The sequence below is a fragment of the Pteropus vampyrus genome, unplaced genomic scaffold, assembly GCF_000151845.1.
Source record: "Pteropus vampyrus isolate Shadow unplaced genomic scaffold, Pvam_2.0 Scaffold378, whole genome shotgun sequence".
Taxonomy (NCBI): domain Eukaryota; kingdom Metazoa; phylum Chordata; class Mammalia; order Chiroptera; family Pteropodidae; genus Pteropus; species Pteropus vampyrus.
The window spans coordinates 817,060-836,011 of NW_011889159.1; the positions used below are offsets into that span (position 1 = coordinate 817,060).

At 50.6% G+C, this 18,952-nt stretch overlaps 1 protein-coding gene, 1 long non-coding RNA gene and 1 other non-coding gene across 7 annotated transcripts; 1 reads left to right on the plus strand and 2 right to left on the minus strand.

Annotated features, from left to right (window-relative positions):
• Window positions 1-261: 261 nt before the first annotated feature.
• On the minus strand, window positions 262-15,178 carry PRRC2A (proline rich coiled-coil 2A). 5 transcript variants are annotated; one of them, XM_011379882.2, is made up of 31 exons: window positions 14,994-15,178; window positions 13,137-13,311; window positions 12,464-12,641; window positions 11,791-11,890; window positions 11,623-11,695; window positions 11,148-11,291; window positions 10,841-10,992; window positions 10,566-10,645; window positions 10,273-10,415; window positions 9,859-9,949; window positions 9,530-9,746; window positions 8,662-9,124; window positions 8,057-8,247; window positions 7,552-7,840; window positions 6,941-7,148; window positions 4,914-6,752; window positions 4,343-4,617; window positions 4,004-4,134; window positions 3,654-3,783; window positions 3,474-3,559; window positions 3,049-3,282; window positions 2,751-2,891; window positions 2,559-2,630; window positions 2,272-2,445; window positions 2,025-2,107; window positions 1,653-1,860; window positions 1,469-1,564; window positions 1,137-1,349; window positions 930-1,024; window positions 733-823; window positions 262-616 (listed from the first exon to the last, which is right to left on the minus strand). In XM_011379882.2, the coding sequence occupies exons 2-31, from the start codon at window positions 13,246-13,248 to the stop codon at window positions 476-478; spliced, it is 6,450 nt and encodes a 2,149-aa protein (XP_011378184.1). In that variant the 5' UTR covers window positions 13,249-13,311; window positions 14,994-15,178; the 3' UTR covers window positions 262-475. The 5 variants fall into 5 exon arrangements, with proteins under 5 accessions (XP_011378184.1, XP_011378185.1, XP_023378885.1 ...); XM_011379883.2 differs by having other exon boundaries at window positions 8,057-8,244; window positions 14,994-15,140; XM_023523117.1 differs by having other exon boundaries at window positions 13,167-13,311; window positions 14,994-15,139.
• On the minus strand, window positions 12,819-12,949 carry LOC111731487. Its single transcript, XR_002777159.1, has one exon. It is a non-coding gene; the product is annotated as a small nucleolar RNA SNORA38 (small nucleolar RNA).
• A 120-nt stretch (window positions 15,179-15,298) lies between the features above and the next one.
• LOC111731467 lies at window positions 15,299-16,425 on the plus strand. Its single transcript, XR_002777154.1, has 2 exons — window positions 15,299-15,565; window positions 16,070-16,425. It is a non-coding gene; the product is annotated as an uncharacterized LOC111731467 (long non-coding RNA).
• Window positions 16,426-18,952: the final 2,527 nt, after the last annotated feature.

Below are 18,952 nucleotides of genomic sequence, written 5' to 3' on the forward strand. Positions count from 1 at the left end.
CACATAGAGACGCTGGCTCACAATTCCAGATGTCCCACCAAGGCCCCAGATACGCGAGGGAAGATGCAGGGACCAGCTCAACTGTCAGCTACAGACGGGTAACCAACCAGCTGCTGCTTGCTGGCAGATTTGCCCAGCATAGTCCAGCTCTATTTCCTGGCCCACATAAAGATACAAAAGATCAAAGTAAAACTGCCCTATAGGATACTTGGCACTATACTGTGATACAACAGATTGCAACCAACCAACCTGCCCTTAAAATCATTTTGGAAATATTTTTTTAATTTTTATTATTATTTTTTAACAAATGGCCCCAGGGATAGGGGACCAGGGGACAGGGGAGAAGGGGAAGTGAGGCCCCAGCCCCACAATCCCTCCCCACCCACCCCTTTCCCCCTTATATATTTATAATCTATATACAAGCCCCGGGGTGGGGTGGGTGGGGTGGGGGGGACAGGGGGCAAGGAGAATGCCCTCAGCGGGGTGGGGGCAACCCAGGCTCCTTATCCCCTCGGGACCCAGGCTCTTCTGCCCGTCGTGAAGGTCCTTCTCGAGAAGGTGGCCCTGTTCGCTCCCAAGGCTTTGGCATCCAGCGCAGAGCATCTGGTGGGGAGGCCTGGGAGGCAGGAGTATGTGGAAGAGTAATAAATCATACTGGGAGATCAGAAATGGAAGGACAGAACTTGGGTGGTGACTCAAATTCAGACTTGGAGCCACGGGTTTCTTCTTTACCTGCTGGTAAAGGTCGATGCGCTGGGTGCGGAAGACTCCGCTGTAGGTGGAGGGTGGGGCCTTCAGACGAGAATTGAAGCCAGAGAAAGACCTAAAGGAGGAAAAGTGTTTAAGGTGAGCTAAAGACTGCCCCCTGGTCCCCAAAGAAAGAAAGGCCTCAAGGCTGGGCAGTCTGTATTCCCATTCCCTTCTCTTGCCTTCCAGCTGGGGGAGTACTTGATGACCCAGGTCCCCCAAGGCTGCTGCTCAGTTTCCGATAATCCTGGAACGGCTTTATTTCTACTGGGTGTAGCTGAAATAAAAAAAAAAACAAAAAAAAACGCATGAGCCTCCTGTTCTCAACCCGTTCATCTACAGATATCGAATCTCTACCCCTAACTCTTGGAGTTCTTCCTATACCTTACCTCTGCTCGCCCCAAGCTAGCGGGGAAGGGCCTGGCAGGTGAAGGCAGCACCCGAGTAGGAGGAGCCGGTGGGGGCCGCACAGCCAGACTGGGGGGCTGCAGAGCAGGGCCCACTGGTAACAGAGAAAGGGGGGGTGGGGCAGGAGGTGGTGCTGGTGGCAGGGAGCCAAAATTCACCACAGGCAGCTGTGAGTCCACCATGGGTAGAAGCATCTGTAATGAGATGTGGAGTGTGTGCTGGGAGAAGGAAGGAACATCAGAAAACGGGATAAATTTTAAAAATTAGAGGTTGGACTAAGAGAATGAAAGGGAAGTGGAAAGATAAAAGGAACCTGTTGGGCAGGGGCCCCTGAGGGGAGAAAGCCACTTTGGCTGCCAGGTTGCAGAGGAGAATAAAAATCTGACGGAGATGGCAGATCTTGGCGCACCTGTTGGGGAACAGTAACATGGCAACTTTCCCCAAAGCATTCTCCCCCACCCGTTTCTCCTTAAGCCCAGGACGTGCCCACCTCTTACCTGAAGCAAGGGTGGGTCAGGCAGAGGGCTGGGGCAGAAAGCTGGAGAGTAGAGGAAAGAAGGTGGAGGATAGAGAACTCCAGCTGGCAACTTCCCCAGCTCTGTTGCTTGCAGCGCTGAGAAATCCACAAACTGGCCCTTTACAGCTACCCCAGAGAGCAGTGCTGAGGGGGGTGCTGGGCCGGGGGGGAGGTACAGGGGCTGTGACCTGGAAAGGGGGAAGAAAAGTGTCAGGAAGCCAGTCATTTACTCCATTAGTCTGAGCAATGCCCAAAGTCCAGCAGTCTTTGATACCTAGAGACAGCTCTTCCCCTTTCCTCTCCCCCAACATGACTCCATTTCTTTCTGGAATCCACAGGCATCTTCTCTTACCTGTAAGAGTGCAGTGAGGGTGTTCCAGGGCGGAAGCCTCCATGGTTGGGATGTAACTGAGCATCTATGGCTCCCCCTGAGACCTGCAGGAGAACAAAGCTGAAATAGCTCCCGTTTCTTTTAGTCAACAAAAGCTCATCCATCCCCCCAACTACAGTGAAAGCAAGGAGAAAAATTAAATGACAAACTGGAAAGGCATTAAGGACAGCAGGCAGAAAGGTGTTGTGGGACAGGAAGTGGGACCTACCTGAGAACTGGAAGGCCCAGGGCTGCCATAGAAGACCTCAGAGTACAAGCGCTGGCCCGAGGAACTGGGCTCTGGGCCACACTGCCCCGAACCCAAATTTTTGGATTGTGGTGGTGGCTCAGCTACAGCAGAAGCACTGGGGAGCACCTCCCAGTCTCGGGATATAGGAATGGCCTGGGAAGGAGAACCCTTGTCAAGAGGGTTATCTGGGCATCCTGGATGCCCAGGTCACTCACACCCATCTCCAGAAATTAAGTTCTTTCCACCAAACTCATTCTCCAACTTACCTCAGTGACTGACGCTGTTAGCTCCTTCTCTGTTTTTAAACTGTCTCCTACCACGAAGTGCAAGTCGGAGTCCTGTGATCATGAGGCAGGGGAGATTATCCCATGATTTAGACGTGTGTCTTCCATATCCCACCTCTAGTCCTTCCCTTCTCTCCACCCAACCCAAGATAGTCAGATCCAGCCCATGTGGACCTTGTCACTGGTGCCAAACTGGACTGGGGGGCCAGGTCGATGGGATGGCCGCAAGGAGCCAGGCTCTGGGCCTCGGTCTGTACACTGCAATCGTTCTGTGCCAATGGGACTAGGCGGCAGAGGCTGCTCCCCGGGTAGCTCCTGGGTTGGGGAACACAGTTAAATGGAGTTGGAAAGAAACAAGGCAAAATCGGAGAATCCCCAAAACACACACAGGAAGAGGAAAGAGGAAAGACAACAGTAGGACTACAGTCAAGAAGAGTCCCTGAAATACTCTTACCCTTTCTTCGTCTTTTACCTTTTTGTCCCCATCAAGGGGTGCAAGTGGCCGTCTCCTAGGAGGTTCAGAGGGTTCAGAGCCAAGTGGACCCTCACCAGGAATAGCATTCAGGGGTGAGGGGCCTCCGGGCCGCTTGGGGAGCCCCTCTGCTGCTCCCTTGAGTCCTCCATCAGGGGAACTTCGCTGGCTGCAGGGACCTGATGACACCTGAGAATCCCCACTCAGGTCCACCCCACTGTCAGACTGACTCATCTGAGGGGAGTGGAGAAGGAGTTAGTTAAGTAGAGTAGAAAATGCCCCAATACCTGACTGGTGTACACAATCAGACAAACTGAAGAATACAACTATGTCAGGGAACAGCCCCAGACCCAACCCAGAACAGATGGGGAAGTATGGCCAGTATTTGACAAAATCCCAGCTCAGAAACTCTCATCCTCACTCACCTCTGTGCCAGCCACATCCTCAAAAGGACTCAGGGGTTCCATCCAGGGCTCCATGGGGCCAGGCCGGTAACTTTTTCGGCTAGTGGCTGGGAAAAGCACCGACAGAACAGGGAATATGAGGACAGTTGTGAGGCCCTTCTAGCTCTAATACAGTTCTTCATTCAGCTCAGCTTTACTCACTAGTATGTAAACGATTCCAGATGTGAGGGGTTAAGGCCTCTGTTCCTGCATCTCTGGACTCTCCCTGAGGGCCTGGACCCTCAGGCTTAGGGCCCAAGAATCCAGAACTATGAGAAGGTGGCAAAGATTCCTAAAAGTGAAAAAGATCACAGACAAAACATGAATGACCTGGGAAACGGGGAATATAAGAAACTGGGACAGAGTGAAATGTGGGGCAACAACTGAGACATGCAGTGACTTAACACTAAGAATTTGGGGTAAGAATACATGAACAGGAAAAAGTGGAGAAAACATAAGGGAACCTTCAGGAGGGAGAGCAGTGAAGCACGATCTCAAGCCCCACCCCTCACCTCCTGCAGCAGCTCTGGTTTTCTGGGAGGCCGCTCCCGCCGTTTGGGGGGGAAGGGATTAACCCCGGCAGGATCCCGGGGAGTCCCGCCCACCCCCCTCACCATCGGCCCTGGCTCCTCGAAGTGGGGGTCTGGGGAAAAGGGGAAAACTGTCAGCATAGGCTTCGCTCTATTCTTGACCATAGCTTGTTCTCTTTACCCCACCACCTCCCAATCCTTCCACCCTTGCTCAGAACAGACACCCAGCACCAGGGTCCCCCCAAGCCAGACTCTTCCCCCTTTAACACCTGACCTTCTCTAGGGACGTAGACAGGCTCACCCTTAGCCCCTCCAGCTTACCCGAATTGACACCAATGCTGTTGCTGGCCCTCTGAGGGTCGTAGCGGGTTGAGGGCTGAGGGGAGGGGCCTTGAGGGGTTTGGGGAGACCCAGGCTTTGGCCTTGGGTGCCCCCCTTGTGCAGCTGCACTCCCTTGGCGGCTGCTGAGCTGGGCCAGAGCCCGTTGGATGCCAGCAGGGTTGCTGTGGATAACTTGGTCCAGGCGGAAGACTGCAGAACTACTGGGTGGTGGGGGAGGCAGAGGAAGCCCTGGGGTACGCTCCTCCGGAAGTCGGCTAAAGAGAATAGAGCATCAGCTCCAACATTCCTGAAACTATTACTTTTCCTACAAGTCAAATCACAACCTCTCCTCTTCCCTGTGCAAATCCAGGTGTTTTCAGGCATTCCTGAGAAATTCTACATGTGTACAGGTCTACAGAGCAAAAAGGAACAGATGTTTCTATCAACTGCTTTCCAGCTCCTTCAGTTGTGGATATATCCCAGTGTTTTTCCAATAGCCCATGCATCCTCAGGGTTTCTCCCCTCCCAAAATTTCTTTAGTTTAAGAAGACTTAGGCCTGTCCCTACCCACCTTCGGTTCTTGGGAGAGGGCCAGCTCCTCTTGTCTCCTCGTCCTGAGCTGGTCCTCGCTCCAGGACCCCCACCACCTCCTCCACCGCTGCCAGCCTTGCTGCCTGGGCGCCGATTTTGCCTTTCCATGCCTGGCCGCTGACTCGAGAAACTTCGCTTGCTCAAATCCTTGGCTCTCTGGCTCAGGTCTCCACGGGACATGGCTGAAATGCCTGGCACACCACTGCCCCCAGGAGTTCCCACAACTTTGGAGGTCAGCAGTGTTGGTGGGGGAGCCTCCTTGTCCCCTCGGCGCTCACTGGCAAAGTCACTGCTCTCTGATGCAGTCTCCCATTCCTCATTGGCTTGGTCTGAGTTCTGGTTTGACAGATCAGGAGATTTGGCAGCTGCCCGGCGAGGTGGTGGGGGCACTGCTACCACTGTGAGGGGATCCTCTGGTCCAGGGGTAGATGCTGGAAGGGCTAGGGAAGAGAGCTTGCCCTCGGCCCCTCTGGCAGCATTCTCTCGTTCCTGTTTCAGCCTCCGAAAGCGAGGTGGTTTGTCCTGCTGCTGAGCCCTCCCATGTCGCCTCCTTCGGGGCCGTTCCCCATCTTCCACACCCATGCCCAGGTTGCTGCCAGCACTGCTGCCTCCCCGGGGCATAGGGGACAGAGGTCCTGGGATCAGCTTCTCTTTTAAAGGCTCCTTACTTGTCAGAGAACCCACTAAAGGTTTCTTGGGAGCCAGAGACTTGGTCGGAGGGCTCCAGCCTGGGCAAATGGGCGGAGGGGGCCGTCCTCCACCCCGGCCCCGGCGTGAAGGAATTCCTCTGGGAGTGAAGACTCGCCCACCTCGGGCAGTGGAAAATCGGGCTGGGGCTGGTGAAAGAGGGGCCCCTGATGGTTGGGGAGCAAGAGGGACCTGGGTGAGCACTCCTTCCTTGGACGGGGGGGCCTCCTTGTCTGACGGGGCCAGATCACTCTCATGGGTCTCGCTGCCTGTTTCTGAACCCCGCTGCCGGCGCCGCTTGGGGATTTCTTCGTACTCAGAACCCTCGCTTCGTGTCTCACTGGCAGTGCGGCCACGGGGTGCAGGGGGATGGTTTGATCCCCCTGCCCCACTTCCACGCCCATCGTCTCCACGAAACTCTCGGTAACTGCGAAACTCTCGGCTTCGGGATCCCCGTCCCCGCCCCCCGTAGGTCCCCCGAAAACCCCTCCCTCTGGCGAAATACTCCCCTCGGCCCCGACCCCGGCAGGAGGCAGGAGCCACTCTTTCATAAGAATAGTCTCTCCGAAGCCTTGGGGCAGGGGAAAGATTCCCACTGGGTGGAGTCTCCTTGGGCCCTCCTAACTTCCCCTTGGCTGTCTTGAGTGGTTCTGGCTTTGGAACCTTGGGGGTTTCATCCCCCTGTTCCAGGGGCTTGAGAGGCAGTTCTTCCACTTTTGTTGGTGGTGGGGGTTTCTTTATAGGCCCAGCCCTGCGGGGAGGGGCCCCTGATTCCTCTGGAGGGATTCCACGACGATTACTGCCTGGGCGAGGGCCCCAGCGGGTCTCAGTGCGGCCCTCTCTGCGAGGTGGTGGGAGGCCCTGGCCTCCAACTCCACGGGCAGGCTTTCGGCTGGCTTCTTGCCCTGTTAGCTGTGGTGTTTCCTCCTTGGGGGTCTCCTTCCTGGGTGGCAGAGCTTGTATCTTGGTTGCCTCATCACTGCCTGGGGGCCAGGGGAGTGGACGGGGCCCTGGGGGAGCTGGCTCCTCCAGAGGGAAGCGAGAGATTGGGGGTCCAGGAGTTCCATTCTCAGGAAAGCCGGGGTAACTGGCCAGATAAGGTGGTGGCGGAGGTACTGGAGGGGTCTCACTCCTGAAGAGGGAGACAAAAGAATGGAAATAAGCATCTCAGGATGAGAAAAATTGGAATTAGGTGGGAAAAGAGAACACTTTATTATGATCTAAATACTCCTTTCATGTTTATCCATATCGGTTCATCAATAATCCACAGTCTAGATCCTTTCACTAAGAACTTACCCATTTCTCACTCCTCAGACTCACCTCATGCCCTTGTCATCCTCATCAGCAGCCTGGCGTCGTGGTGAGGTAAGCGGGCGGGGGTCAGCAGATGTGGTGAAGACATCTCCTACCCAGGCCAACTTTGGATCCACTGGTGGGGTACCCCGATCGCGTAGGAGGGTGGGTGCATGGCGCTCGAATGCCTCTGAGCTTGAGCCCCCACTGTCTGAGCGCTCCCGGGGAACTAGGCCTGAGGAAACAGAATATGAGAAAGGTAACCCTTTTTCATGTGAATAAGGCCCTCCAGCCTGAAATGCATCTCCCCAGTCTAATCCACCCTCCCTTTCAGTCAAGTCAACATCAGCCCCTCCGCATCTTATTCCCACTAAGTCTGGGCCTGGACTGCTTTCATGAAATAGGGTCATGCACTCAGTTTCTCTATAAATTAATCAGTCCCCTCAAAAAAAATCCTGGCCAATGAAGGACCCCTATTTATTTCTTCCATAAGCCCTTCCTTGCAACTAAGAGCTATCTTAGCAGTACTGAACACATATGCCTTCTCCTTCACTGGTAGCTCTTTATCTCACAGCAATATGCTGATACCCACACTTCCTAGGACTGAGGGGTCCCCCACCCCTCCTATGACCCCTTACCAGAGGGATGGACACTGGGAGAGTAGAAGTCCAGAGGGGGCCGGCCCTGGAGGAGCCGGGGGTCTACATAAGGAGGAATCATCATCCAGCGGGGATCAAAGTTCATTGGGGGCATGGGTGGGGGCCGGCCCAGAGCACCTGGGTATAGGGCCTTAGGGGGAGGAGCCTGTGGAGTCGGCACAGCCCCCATGGTCGCAGGCTGTGGTGGTGATGGGGGCACTGGGGCAGGTGGGGTGGAGCCCTGTTGATGCTGCTGCCATTGCTGTTGCTGCTGTTTCAAGAGCTGCTCCTACGGGAGGACAAGAGAAGTATCAAAACTCCCCACTACCAAACAGAAAAAGGACCCCCCGCCCCCGCAAAAAAAGCTCATACATAAATGTAACATTTAACTAGATCAGATGGAGATAGAACTGGTAGATGAACCAAAAAGGGAACTTACAAACAAAATAAATGTTGAACCTAGGGAGAAAAGCAGCCTTTAAGAGGGGAAGTAACTCGATCTCACCTGCTGCTGCCGCTGGAAACGAGGCGGCAACGACTTCTGATATTTGGGGTAGCCCAAGCCCTGGCTAGGGGGCTGCCGGGTGGGACCAACCCCATCACCCTTGGGTTCCACCTTTAGGGCTGGGGGTGTGGCAGGAGAAGGAACCTCTTCTGATGGTTCAGGACCCTCTTTTGAGGGCAGCTGGGGTTCTACTGTATTGATGAAAAAAACAGTCAGAGTGGCATAAAGCACTACAGATAGTCCACGAACACTCCTGTAATTTCAGCTCTCAACTCTAGCTCCCTCTCTAAAGATAAGTCTTTCTCACTTTAAACACGTGAAACACTTTCACGGCCTCTCAAGAGCCAATGGTGGTGGCAGGTACTTCCCACGAAACCACCAAAATAACAGACCTTCTTTAGAGTCCTGCCCCACACAAGGCTATGGAAAAGATTTTAAGTTACTACTTATTAAGGCACTCAGGTAGTAATCCCCACCCCACACGGATAATCCAATAAACCAAAACAAGTACCTTCTACCTTCCTTCCTCTAATCCTTCCTACTAACCCTTGACTCAAGTAGATAAGAGATCTAACACCTGGTAGTACCTAACGCCATCTCCATACCTGGGCTGGTTTCGAAGCTGCCACTGCTGGTGCTACTGGTACTGCCACCACCACTCACCAGGGCGGGAGATGGAGCCACACCTGGAGTGGGAGTGGACTGGGCAGGAGGAGCCTGTGTTGGCTCTTCTGGTTCTTTTTCTGGTGTTGGGGCTGGTGCCAGTGGGGGAGCTGGAGGTGCAGGTAGTTCTTTGGGAACTGTAAGCAGTGGAGCTGGGGAAGGAGGTACAGCAGGTGGAGCAGTAGGCTCTGCTTTGAGCCGCTTGTCAGGTGCCCCAAACTTCTCATCAAGTCGCTTGAGCTTCTCGGCACAGGCTGCCCGGCGCTCTTCCTGCATGCGGCGCTCCTCCTCCTCCCGCCGCCGCCGGGCACGCTCTACAGCCAGGGAGATCTCAGACGAAGACTGTTTTCGCCGCTGCCTCCATGCCTCATCCTCGTCTTCGGGTGCTGGGAGCTTGCCACGATCCTGTCAACAGGTAGACCCAGCAGGGCCAGAGGTGTCAGTCATTATGACCTCTTCCAGGGACGGATCAACTGTCTCTAGTTGCGAGTGCAAGGACCAGGCCTTGGGTGAATGGCCTCTCTGGGTAGGGACAAACTCATCATCCTAGTCTTATTTCCTCACCTTTCGGAGACACAAAAATACCCAGGCCTCCTTGTTCTTCTCAATAGCATCCCAATTTCTTTTCACCCAGACTTCTCTAATACTAAGTATGTTCCAAACCTTGTAAGAGATGCTCTAAAGCTCTACACTTCCTGCAGTTCATTTTCAGCCTTCCCTTCAACTTCCTCTATCACTGCTCATTCAATTACTCAGATGCCATTATCACCCACAACTGACCCCCTCAACCCCTCATTTATAGACACTCACTGGGTAGTCCCCAGGGGGGCCCCAGTTCCCGGCGGGGCCCCGGTGAGGTGGGGGTGGGGGAGGCTTTGGGATAGGAGGCCCCGACTCTGTCTCTGAAGGCCGAGAGGTCTCTGCCCAAGCCGTCTTGGGAGGGGGCAGTTCGCTGCTGGGGGAGTTGCCCTTTTTGCCATCTGCTTCAGGGGGCCGTTCCTCACCAGCAGTTGACTGGGACTCCTTGCTGTGAACAGACCGATAGTGGAATTAAAATCAGGTGCAACCCAACTCCTTTAAAAGTATACTACCAAGAGACAAACTGAGTCCCCTCCGCTCCCCAGAGGACCCTAACTCACTGGCCCTCAGCTCCCTCCTCATCGGAGTCTCGCCCGTCTTCTTCATCACTGAACTTGAGCTTTTCAGTGTAGTCGACCTCTTCATGGGCCCCTGAGGGAAAATGTGAAGAGTAATAACGCAATTACTGTGCTTTCCAATCTCAGGTATCTCTTGGACCACAGGAAGTGGTCTGGAACTACATGATGAAATGCATACCAATGCCAACCTGCCCCCGCCCCCGCAAAAAAAGTCTGAATCCACCAGGAGCGCTGTTATTCTCACTCCTCTCAGTTCATTACCAGGACTTGGCTTTCCTCCATGTATTTCTCCTACCCTTTGTTTGACATCTGCTTTGCTTTCACATAACTACCCATTTTTTCCTCCTCAGATTTTGTCTTTAAGACCAAAATGCTTGATCCTTAATATCCACTTACCTGCCCAACCATCATCATTCTCTTGGTCCAACTGGTCAAACTCCTTGAGATTATCCTCTTTTAGAATGGAAGGCCGACCTACAGGCTCTACGAGGCGCATTGGCGGCCCTGAGCCCCGGGGGCCTACCACACGGGGGAAACGGCTGTGTACGAAAAAGCAAATGGGAAAGAGAGTAAAAGATGGCATGGTGTACAACCACATACAAGACTGAGCCTCCTGGCCAGAAAAACCATCTCTTCTCCAATAAGCTTCCCTCATTCCCAACCACAAACCCAGACCTGGGATTACTCACCTGGGCCCATCAGGAGTGGGGTATCGGTAAGGCCCTTGGGGTCCATAGGGTGGAGGGAACGGGAGATAAGGGGGATACATCTGCAAAAGGGCCCAACAACAGCTTTCAGAGGCATAGTCAAATAGCCTACCAGCTCCCTAAACCTACCATTCTCCCCACCCTTACTCTATGTCACAGGCCCCGACTTTCTACCTATCCCCTTTAAAGACTAAGTCCTAATTCCTAATTCTTCAGCTTCCAGTGCAACCACTCCAAAACAACATATCCAAACTCACGAAGGGCGGCATCATTCCTCGATAGGGAGGGAACTGGGGTGGGCCCGAAGGCTGCAGTCCTCCCCGGGGATCATGGCCATGAAGAAGTTTGGAGTCCGGGCCCTCCAGCTCATCAGGGCCACGCCCACCTCCGTCCCTCCAAGTTGCAGAACCTATTTTGGAAAAGGCAGAAAATGAACATAGCTGAAAATGATAGTGGAGAAAGGTGAATAAGCCAGCACTTAGCTCGGAGAAGAAATAAGGCAATGTCTCTGACAAAAGGTAACCATTCACCCACCCACCCACCCACTTAGTCGCTCCCACTCACTTTGGGGGCGGAGGCTTGGTCCGGGCCCAGACGACGGTTCGGCAGACTCCCTTTCCTTGGCAGCCTTGTCCTGGTCGCCAGCCGCCTGCAGGGTCGGAAATTCCTCTCGAGAGAATCGTGACAGTAGGCTTGATGCCCTTCCACCTGTCAAGGTTGGGGAGCAGAGAAGACAGAAGTATACTTACTGAGGATGCACCATGAATGGGGAAAGTCCTGATAGACACCAGAGCATCAGGTTCCTGCCTTCAAACTCACCCCCTATACACAAGGTGCTCATTTCCAAAGAAACATCAGTTTTGGGACACCCTCCTCACCCTCATATGAGACTGAGACAAACATGCTCATGTGCCCCATGAAGCTGAATATGGACTCCAATATTTAGTCAAAGGACTAAGGATACTTCGCCGAAGGTACAATGGAGGGATCCTGCCTACCGGAGTGCCAGAGCGAGCTCCCCAAATAGCCCTGCACTCACCATCTCCATGTGCTCCATGGGTGACACTGGCTTGTGCCCAGGACTTTACCCCGCTTGGAACTGAAGGAGTGTTCTGGGGAAGTATAGATAAGAAATAGTGACGTTAAATAATGAGACAGAATATATTTTTCCTCTCACCCTTTCAATAACATCCAATTCTTCTGGTACCTCGGGGGCTGCTGGGGGTCGTTTCGGCTGGTTCGAGGCAGGCGTCTGTGAAGCCAGCAGTGGCTGCGATTCCGGCAGCTGAACGGTTGAGGCATCGGAACTGAGGAAATGAAAGAACGAGAAAGTTATCCAGGAGTGTTCCCTAATTCTCTAACTGGAGAACAGGAACTGAATCCAGGCCTATTTGCTCCTGATTACAAATATTAGGACAAAATACTATTATTACCCCACAGAAGCGGTCATCTGTTTCTTCACGCTTTCTTCCCATCTGACAAAGCTAAAGTTACCATTCCTTAGTCCTCTTAACATAGCAGTGCCCAACTTTTTTGGCACCAGGGACCAGTGCTCCTATGAGAATCTAATGCCCAACTATCTGAGGTGGAGCTGAGGCAGTGATGCCAGCTAGCACTGGGGAGCAGCTGCAAATACAGACGAAGCTTCACTTGCTTGCCTGCCGCTCACCTCTGCTGCATGGCCCAGTTTGTAACAGGCCACGGACTGGTACTGGTCCATGGCCTGAGGTTTGGGGACCCCTGATCTAATAGGAATCCTGCAATAGGTAAGAGAGGGGCTTCCCTTTTTGTCTCTGGCCTTGTGGCTGGGTTAAAGCAATTCATCCTGAAGTTCAAAGTTCAAGTATCTATCCCTCTAGGTCCCCCAAACCTCTCTTGACCTCTTGGGGTCGGACTGCTCCTGTTTGCTTGCCCATCCTGTTCCGTCTTTCGGCACTAGTGAGACGTTGGGGTCATTGCCTTTGTTCTCGGCTTTCAGGCTTGGAAGGTTGGCTGGGGGTGGCATACGCCGGGCAATGGCAACTTTCCCAAGACTCTGCAGGCCATGGCGAGGGGCAACTGGAGAAAAGATGAAGGATAAAAAAATGCCTCACCTGGGAGATCTTAAACCTAAGCTCTATTTAGATATTATCAGTGTCTTACCACTAAACTTCTCTTAGAAACCATCCCTTCCTTTGCCCTTGGTAATCTTTAAAATCCTATCAGGAAGGCTGAGAGGCATTATATTCAATGTTTCTATGTGGGATGAGTGATCCTGAGCCTTTAGGGAGCAAGCTGACCCCAGACTTCTCCAAGCCCACATTTCTTTGCCTTCAATTCTTAAATGTCCAAAGACAAGCAACCACAGACACGCCTCTGTAGGAGGATAACTAGTGTTTATCCAAAGCCCAATATCCCCCATGCGACCCAAGATAAAGTTGGGGAGTCTCTAGTGTTCCTCTTTAGTTTTTTGACAATCTGTATTATAGCCATTTCCCTTCAAAGAGCTCTAAAATGCATGCCCCATTCATGCTCAGCTTCCAATAATTAGGAGTATCTTTGCAGGACCCTCACCAGCAGGTTTCTGGATCTCTAAGGACTTGCCCTTATACGTATCAAACAGGTTGAGCGAGGAATACTTCTTTCCATCCTTCCCCTTGGCAGTCGGCCCCGAGCGATCGGACATTGCGCTGGAAGCTCATTGAGTACGTTGGGTCCTGCAGGCACCTCCCCCAAAACGTGCCGGAACCTGTGGGCCAAACACCCAGTGTTTCAGTTTCTGCTCCTCTTACAGACTCCCAATAAAAGCTTAGACGTTCTCTTTCATTTTCTTTAGGGGCCCAGATATGTGGTCCTCTGGTGTCTTTTCCTCCAGCCTATTCAAACTCCCAGTTCCTTTTAAGCAACCATAATCAATTCAGCTCCCAGAGAGCCCAAATACCACTTTCCCTCTTTCACCCAGAAATCTCTTATCAAAGAAATCCAAATAAAAATGTAGTATCTTCCTAGTATACTCTCCCCTTTATGCCAGTCTATAAAAGGTAGCAGCCTCTTCATTATTCCCATGAATAATCTATCTCTTCAACAAAATCATTTCAGAGACCTGCGATAAAACAAGGCAAATCCAAGCCCCAGAGAAAACCAGAAAGAGGTGCACAGCTCCATCGTGCAAGGAACAGAGCTTTAGACACCAACTCCCTAACTGTGCCCCAGGTTCCATTCTCAGCAGCCTCACTCCCCTCTGGGGTAGGTTTGCAGGAAGGTATGCAGGGAGTTTAAAGATTTTATGAGCTTGCTCAGCCAGACTGGAGGCTGGTGGCATAGAATTGCTCATGGAACTACCTTGTTTCCAGAGGCAATGCTGGCGGGTTCTGGCCTATCCTATGTAGACGTTTGAGGAAAACAAAGCATTTTGGAGCCACCTCAAGAGCACCCTGTAACCATGGGGCCAAGGCCAAAACGAACTTCATTTTCTGACCCTCGGTAAGAAAGTCCATCAACAGTCCTTTCTTTCCCTAACATCCCTTGCTCCCCACGCAGGTCAAAGTCTCCATAGTTGGTCACTTCGGAAGTGACCAGGCATTCATTTATAAGGAGGAATGGTGTAACGAAAAGAGATGAGAGGTCGTAGGAAATCGAGACAGGATCAGGATGAAAACTAAAAGTGGGGAGAACTTTAAAACAGGTTAGATGAGAGGATGGGAGTTAGGGGTTGCTTTGTAGGTGAAGGAAAAGGGGATAGAAAAATCATGAAGAGACTAAGATTAATAAAACAAGGTGAAAGAAGGTGAGAAATACTACACGTAAACAGAAATAGTAAGAAAAGGATGCAAACTTAAGGTGGTAATGTCGAGAGCCAGGAATAAAAGGGGGTTGGGATAGAAAAGAGAAGGAACAGGAAAAAGGAGAGATCAGGAACGTAGAAAGCAAATATGCGGGATAAAAGCAGGGTTCCAGAGTGGGAGTGACTGAACGCAAAAAAGGGCGTCAAGAAGGGGGTACTCTAGCTCTAGGTGATGGGAGGGAGTCCAATATGGAGGAAAAGAGACTCTCCAAAAGAACGGTGGGGCGCGGCCCACTCTTGAGCTGCGGCGGCGAAGGGGGCCCGAAAATAGGGGTGAGATGCCTAGAGCACAGCGGAGGATGGGGAGTTACGGCCCCAGGAGAAGGGATCGCTGCATGAAGCCATGAAGGTGGATGGGCAGGAGTTGGCTATAGACTCCGAGAGGGGCTGAAGGTGCGGGTCTCAAAGAGGTGGTACCAGAGGGGGAGGGGCAGGCCAGGCCCCGGCTGTAGGAGGACAAAATGGCGGCGGCTAATGGCAGCTTCTCCTCCCCCCGCTGGCCCGCCACCGCCGCCGCTGCCGCCGCCGCTGCCACCACCGCTCCCGCAATGGAAAAGGGCGTGAGCACTCGGCTCACCCAGACTCACCTGGCCGGGTGCGCGGGGGTCCGGGACTGGGGCCCAGGGGCGCCCCGGGGTGGGATGACGGTGGGGTGGGGGCGGATGGCGGCGGATGGCGCCGGGCTCGGCTCTTCCCGTCTCCCTCGCTCACTCCGCGGCTGGGCTCCGACTAACGGCCCATCCGGGCAACCGCCGCCCCCGGGAGTGCCCCCCCACCCGCCTCCCTCCGCGCACAGACACGCCCCTTTATTTGCATAAGGGGCGGGCACTTTCTATTTTTCCTCTTTACTTCCAGGGCTCTTCTTACTTTAAAAAAAAAAAACAAAAAAAAAACAGGGCGTGAGGAGCTGCCATAGGTTATCTGCATAAGAGGAGGGGCTTACAGCGCTAGGACGCCGATTGGCTGCAGAGGCGGGCCCCCCCGGCGTCGGCCGTTGAGACGTGTAGAGGGGGCGGGAATGTGGCGCCTGTCGACCAGGCGGTTGGGGTGCAGAATTTGCACGGGGGAAGGGGGTGAGGCGGAGCGTGCGCCGTGCGTTCGTGGAAAAATAGAAGCAGAGAGACGTAGGGACGCCGAGAGTGGAAGGAAACGATACAGGGTCCGTGGCGCTTTTAGCGGAGGGAACTGAGAGAGGACAGGGCGGAAGGGATTAGGCGCTGGGGGGCGGGGCTTACGTAACCAAGGAAGTCACAATTTACGCGTCCTTTCGCGAGAGGTGAATACAGAGGGACGAGGTCTTTAATTTATTAAATCCTGTCATGCAAATGAGGTGGGTAGATGGACCAATCGAAGGGTCCAGGAGAGTGTATCGTGGACATCACGCAGCATGGGCATTCTTTAGGCAGTTCTATTTATTTGCATAATACATGCAAATCATTTGAACAAAGGTAAGCTAGGAATGACCTATTCATCAAAATATTGGCAACCAATGAAATGACAAGACGGGCATGTAATTTTATAACTGTAATTTTCATGAAGGTATTTGTATAACTGATATTGTTGGCAATTTGTATTCTCTTCACAATGGATTTCATTCTACGAAATGAGGTACTTGACCCTTCTTTGTCTCCTTATTAATCTTTAATTTATTACTCTGTTCCAGTCAGACCTACTACCAGTTCAGCAACTGTGTTTTGAAGGCAGCAGAGATATGCACGGAATATTATAGAAGTAGGGGAACAAAATGAGACCTTGCCTGGGAAGGTTCAGAAATGCTTCTAGAAAAACGTGACTCTTATTAAGAGATATGAAGAACTAGTTAGGATTTAGTCAGGTTTGAGGGGAGGGTACATATCTCAGGCCCAATAAACTGATGAGTGGAGGCATGGGTTTGGGGATCTGTACCTAGGCTGGTGTGGTAAATTAAGGAACTGCGTATGATGGAAAATGAGAGCAGAAAAATTAGCAAGATCCAGAGGCCCATTAAGATAGCTGAGATGAACTCGACAAAAAAAAAAATCCAATTAAAAAATGGGCAGAAGACCTGATTAGATAATTCTCCAAAGAGGAAATACAGATGGCCAATAGGTATTTGAAAAGATGCTCAAGGTCATTAATCGTCAGAGAAATACAAATTAAAACCACAGTGAGATAGCACCTGACACCTGTCAGAATGGCTATCATCAATAAATCAAAGAACAAGTGTTGGCAAGGATGTGGAGAAAAGGGAACTTTCATACATTGTTGGTGGGATTGCAAATTGGTACAGCCACTATGGAAAACTGGAAGTTTCTCAAAAAATTAAAACTGGATATGCCTTTTGACCCTGCAATTGCACTTCTGGGTATTTATCCAAAGAAAACCAAAACAATAATTTATAAAGATCTATGTTCATAGCAGCCCAACTTAACAATAGCCAAGATATGGAAGCAACCTAAAAGCCCATCAACAGATGACTGGCTAAAGAAGTTATGGTTCATATATATATATATAACGGAATATTACACAGCCATTAAAAAAATGAAATTCTACCATTAGCAACAGCATGGATGGACCTAGAGGTTATTACGCTGAATGAAATAAGGCTGAAAGATAAATACCACATGATGTCACTTATATGCGAAATCAGAGAAACACAAAGGAAGTAATCAGAAATGACTCAAACATAGAGGACACCTCTCCCTGGTCAGCTATCACAGCAAAATTTCTTGGAAGAGCTGTTTATACAGTCTCCAATCTCTCTCCTCTCATCCTTTCTCAAACCCACTCAGTCAGACCTTCACCCTTACTCTCTACCCATACTGGGCTTGTTAAAGACATCAGTCTCATGGCTTGAAATGGCCTTTGTGTGTTGATGACTCCCAAATATATTTCTTCATCAGAGACCTCTCTCTCAAACTACAGGCTTGTATACACAGCTATGTACTTGACATCTTCTCTTGGGTATCTAAAAGATTATTTCAAATTCAGTGTGTCCTAAATCGAACTATCTTGAGAAAATATCCAGAATCCAACCTCTTCTCTTCCAGTACTTTCACCTTCATCTGAACCATCCTCATCTTTCATGTGTGTTACAGCAACAGCCTCCCAACTGGTCTTCCTGAGTCTACACCTGCTTCTACAGTCTACTGTGTTCTCTATAAGTGCAGCTAGAGTTGGCTTTTTTTCAAAGAGGCCTAAAAAAAAAAAAAAAAAAATACTACCTAGATCTGAAGGTAACAAGAGTCATAAGAGAAGACTGGAGAGTTGTTTACCTTTCCCTCAGCAAAAAGAATGAGTTTTCAGTTTTTTGATGGAGGCCTAAAAAAAAAAAAAAAAAAATCCTTTGCTCAAAGCCGTGCAATACCTCTCTGTTTCTCTCAGAATAAAAACCAAAGTTTTTATAGTGACCTATAAGATCCTAGATGAGTTGGTCCCCTTTCATGTCTCTGATTTTATCATTCTCTCTACCTACACCAGGCATGTCTCATCTTGAGGCCTTTCTTTTCCATCTGCTCGGTTGGCCTCTTGTGAGCCTTCCCCAAGGCTAACTACTATCCTTATAACAACATGTATTAGTCTTACCTGTTTTTATACTTTATACAGATGAGTACAGTAAGAGCTCTTTTGTGTCTGTTTTCTTCTACTCAACATTATATTGATAAATTTCATCCACATTGTTGCATGTAGTTATAGTTTCTTCATTCTCATTGCTGTGTAATTATAGTCTATTGTGTGAACATAACCTAATTTATCCTGAATGAACACATTATTTAAGATACCCAGATCCTTTCTTCCTTTCTTGGTTTCATGAGGGTTGTTGTGAAGAGTAAATGAATTAATACATGGAAAGCATTTAGAATGGTATCTAGTATATAATAGGTGTTCAATAGAGGTCAGCTATTAATTTTGTTATATTCAGATTTTTTTTTTTAACTCAGTAATCTTGTCCTTGTCTGAAGTGCTGTATAGTCACTGTAGCAGTCTTTAGGATACTAGTGTGGCTTCACCATTGAGAAGGGCTAACATGGATGGTCTCAGTGGCCTGGTCTGTTCTCAGAACATGAAACAAGCTGGGCCAATTGCATTCTCTTTTTCTAGGGAGTCGGGAAATCTGAAATAGTGGCCAATTACTGGGGTTTGCTATTTAACCCTTTCTGCCATCCAGAGATCCTGTATCCCCAGCATCTGCCCTCAGTATCTTCCTAATCCAAACCCTTTTTCCTGTTGTTAGACTCAGTTTCTGTAGTTTGTCCCCAAAAGGACCTCAATGACTCATTTAACACTTCAATTATCAGGCTTTATAGTATTGTGACTCCTTTACTTCATTCGGTAACACTAGTTCTTTCATCCATCCATCCATTCAAATTTTGAATATTATTGAGGGCTTGTGATATGTCAGGCACTGCAGGGTGGGTCATATTATCTTCATTTTCAGATAAAAGAGAGACTGAGTAGTGATTTGTTAAGATCACAAAGCTTATAGTGATGGAGAATGTTGGTTAAAGGTAATCCTTGCTCTTCACCATGGGCCTGGGTGATTTTTTTGTCTGTACATGTCTTTTCA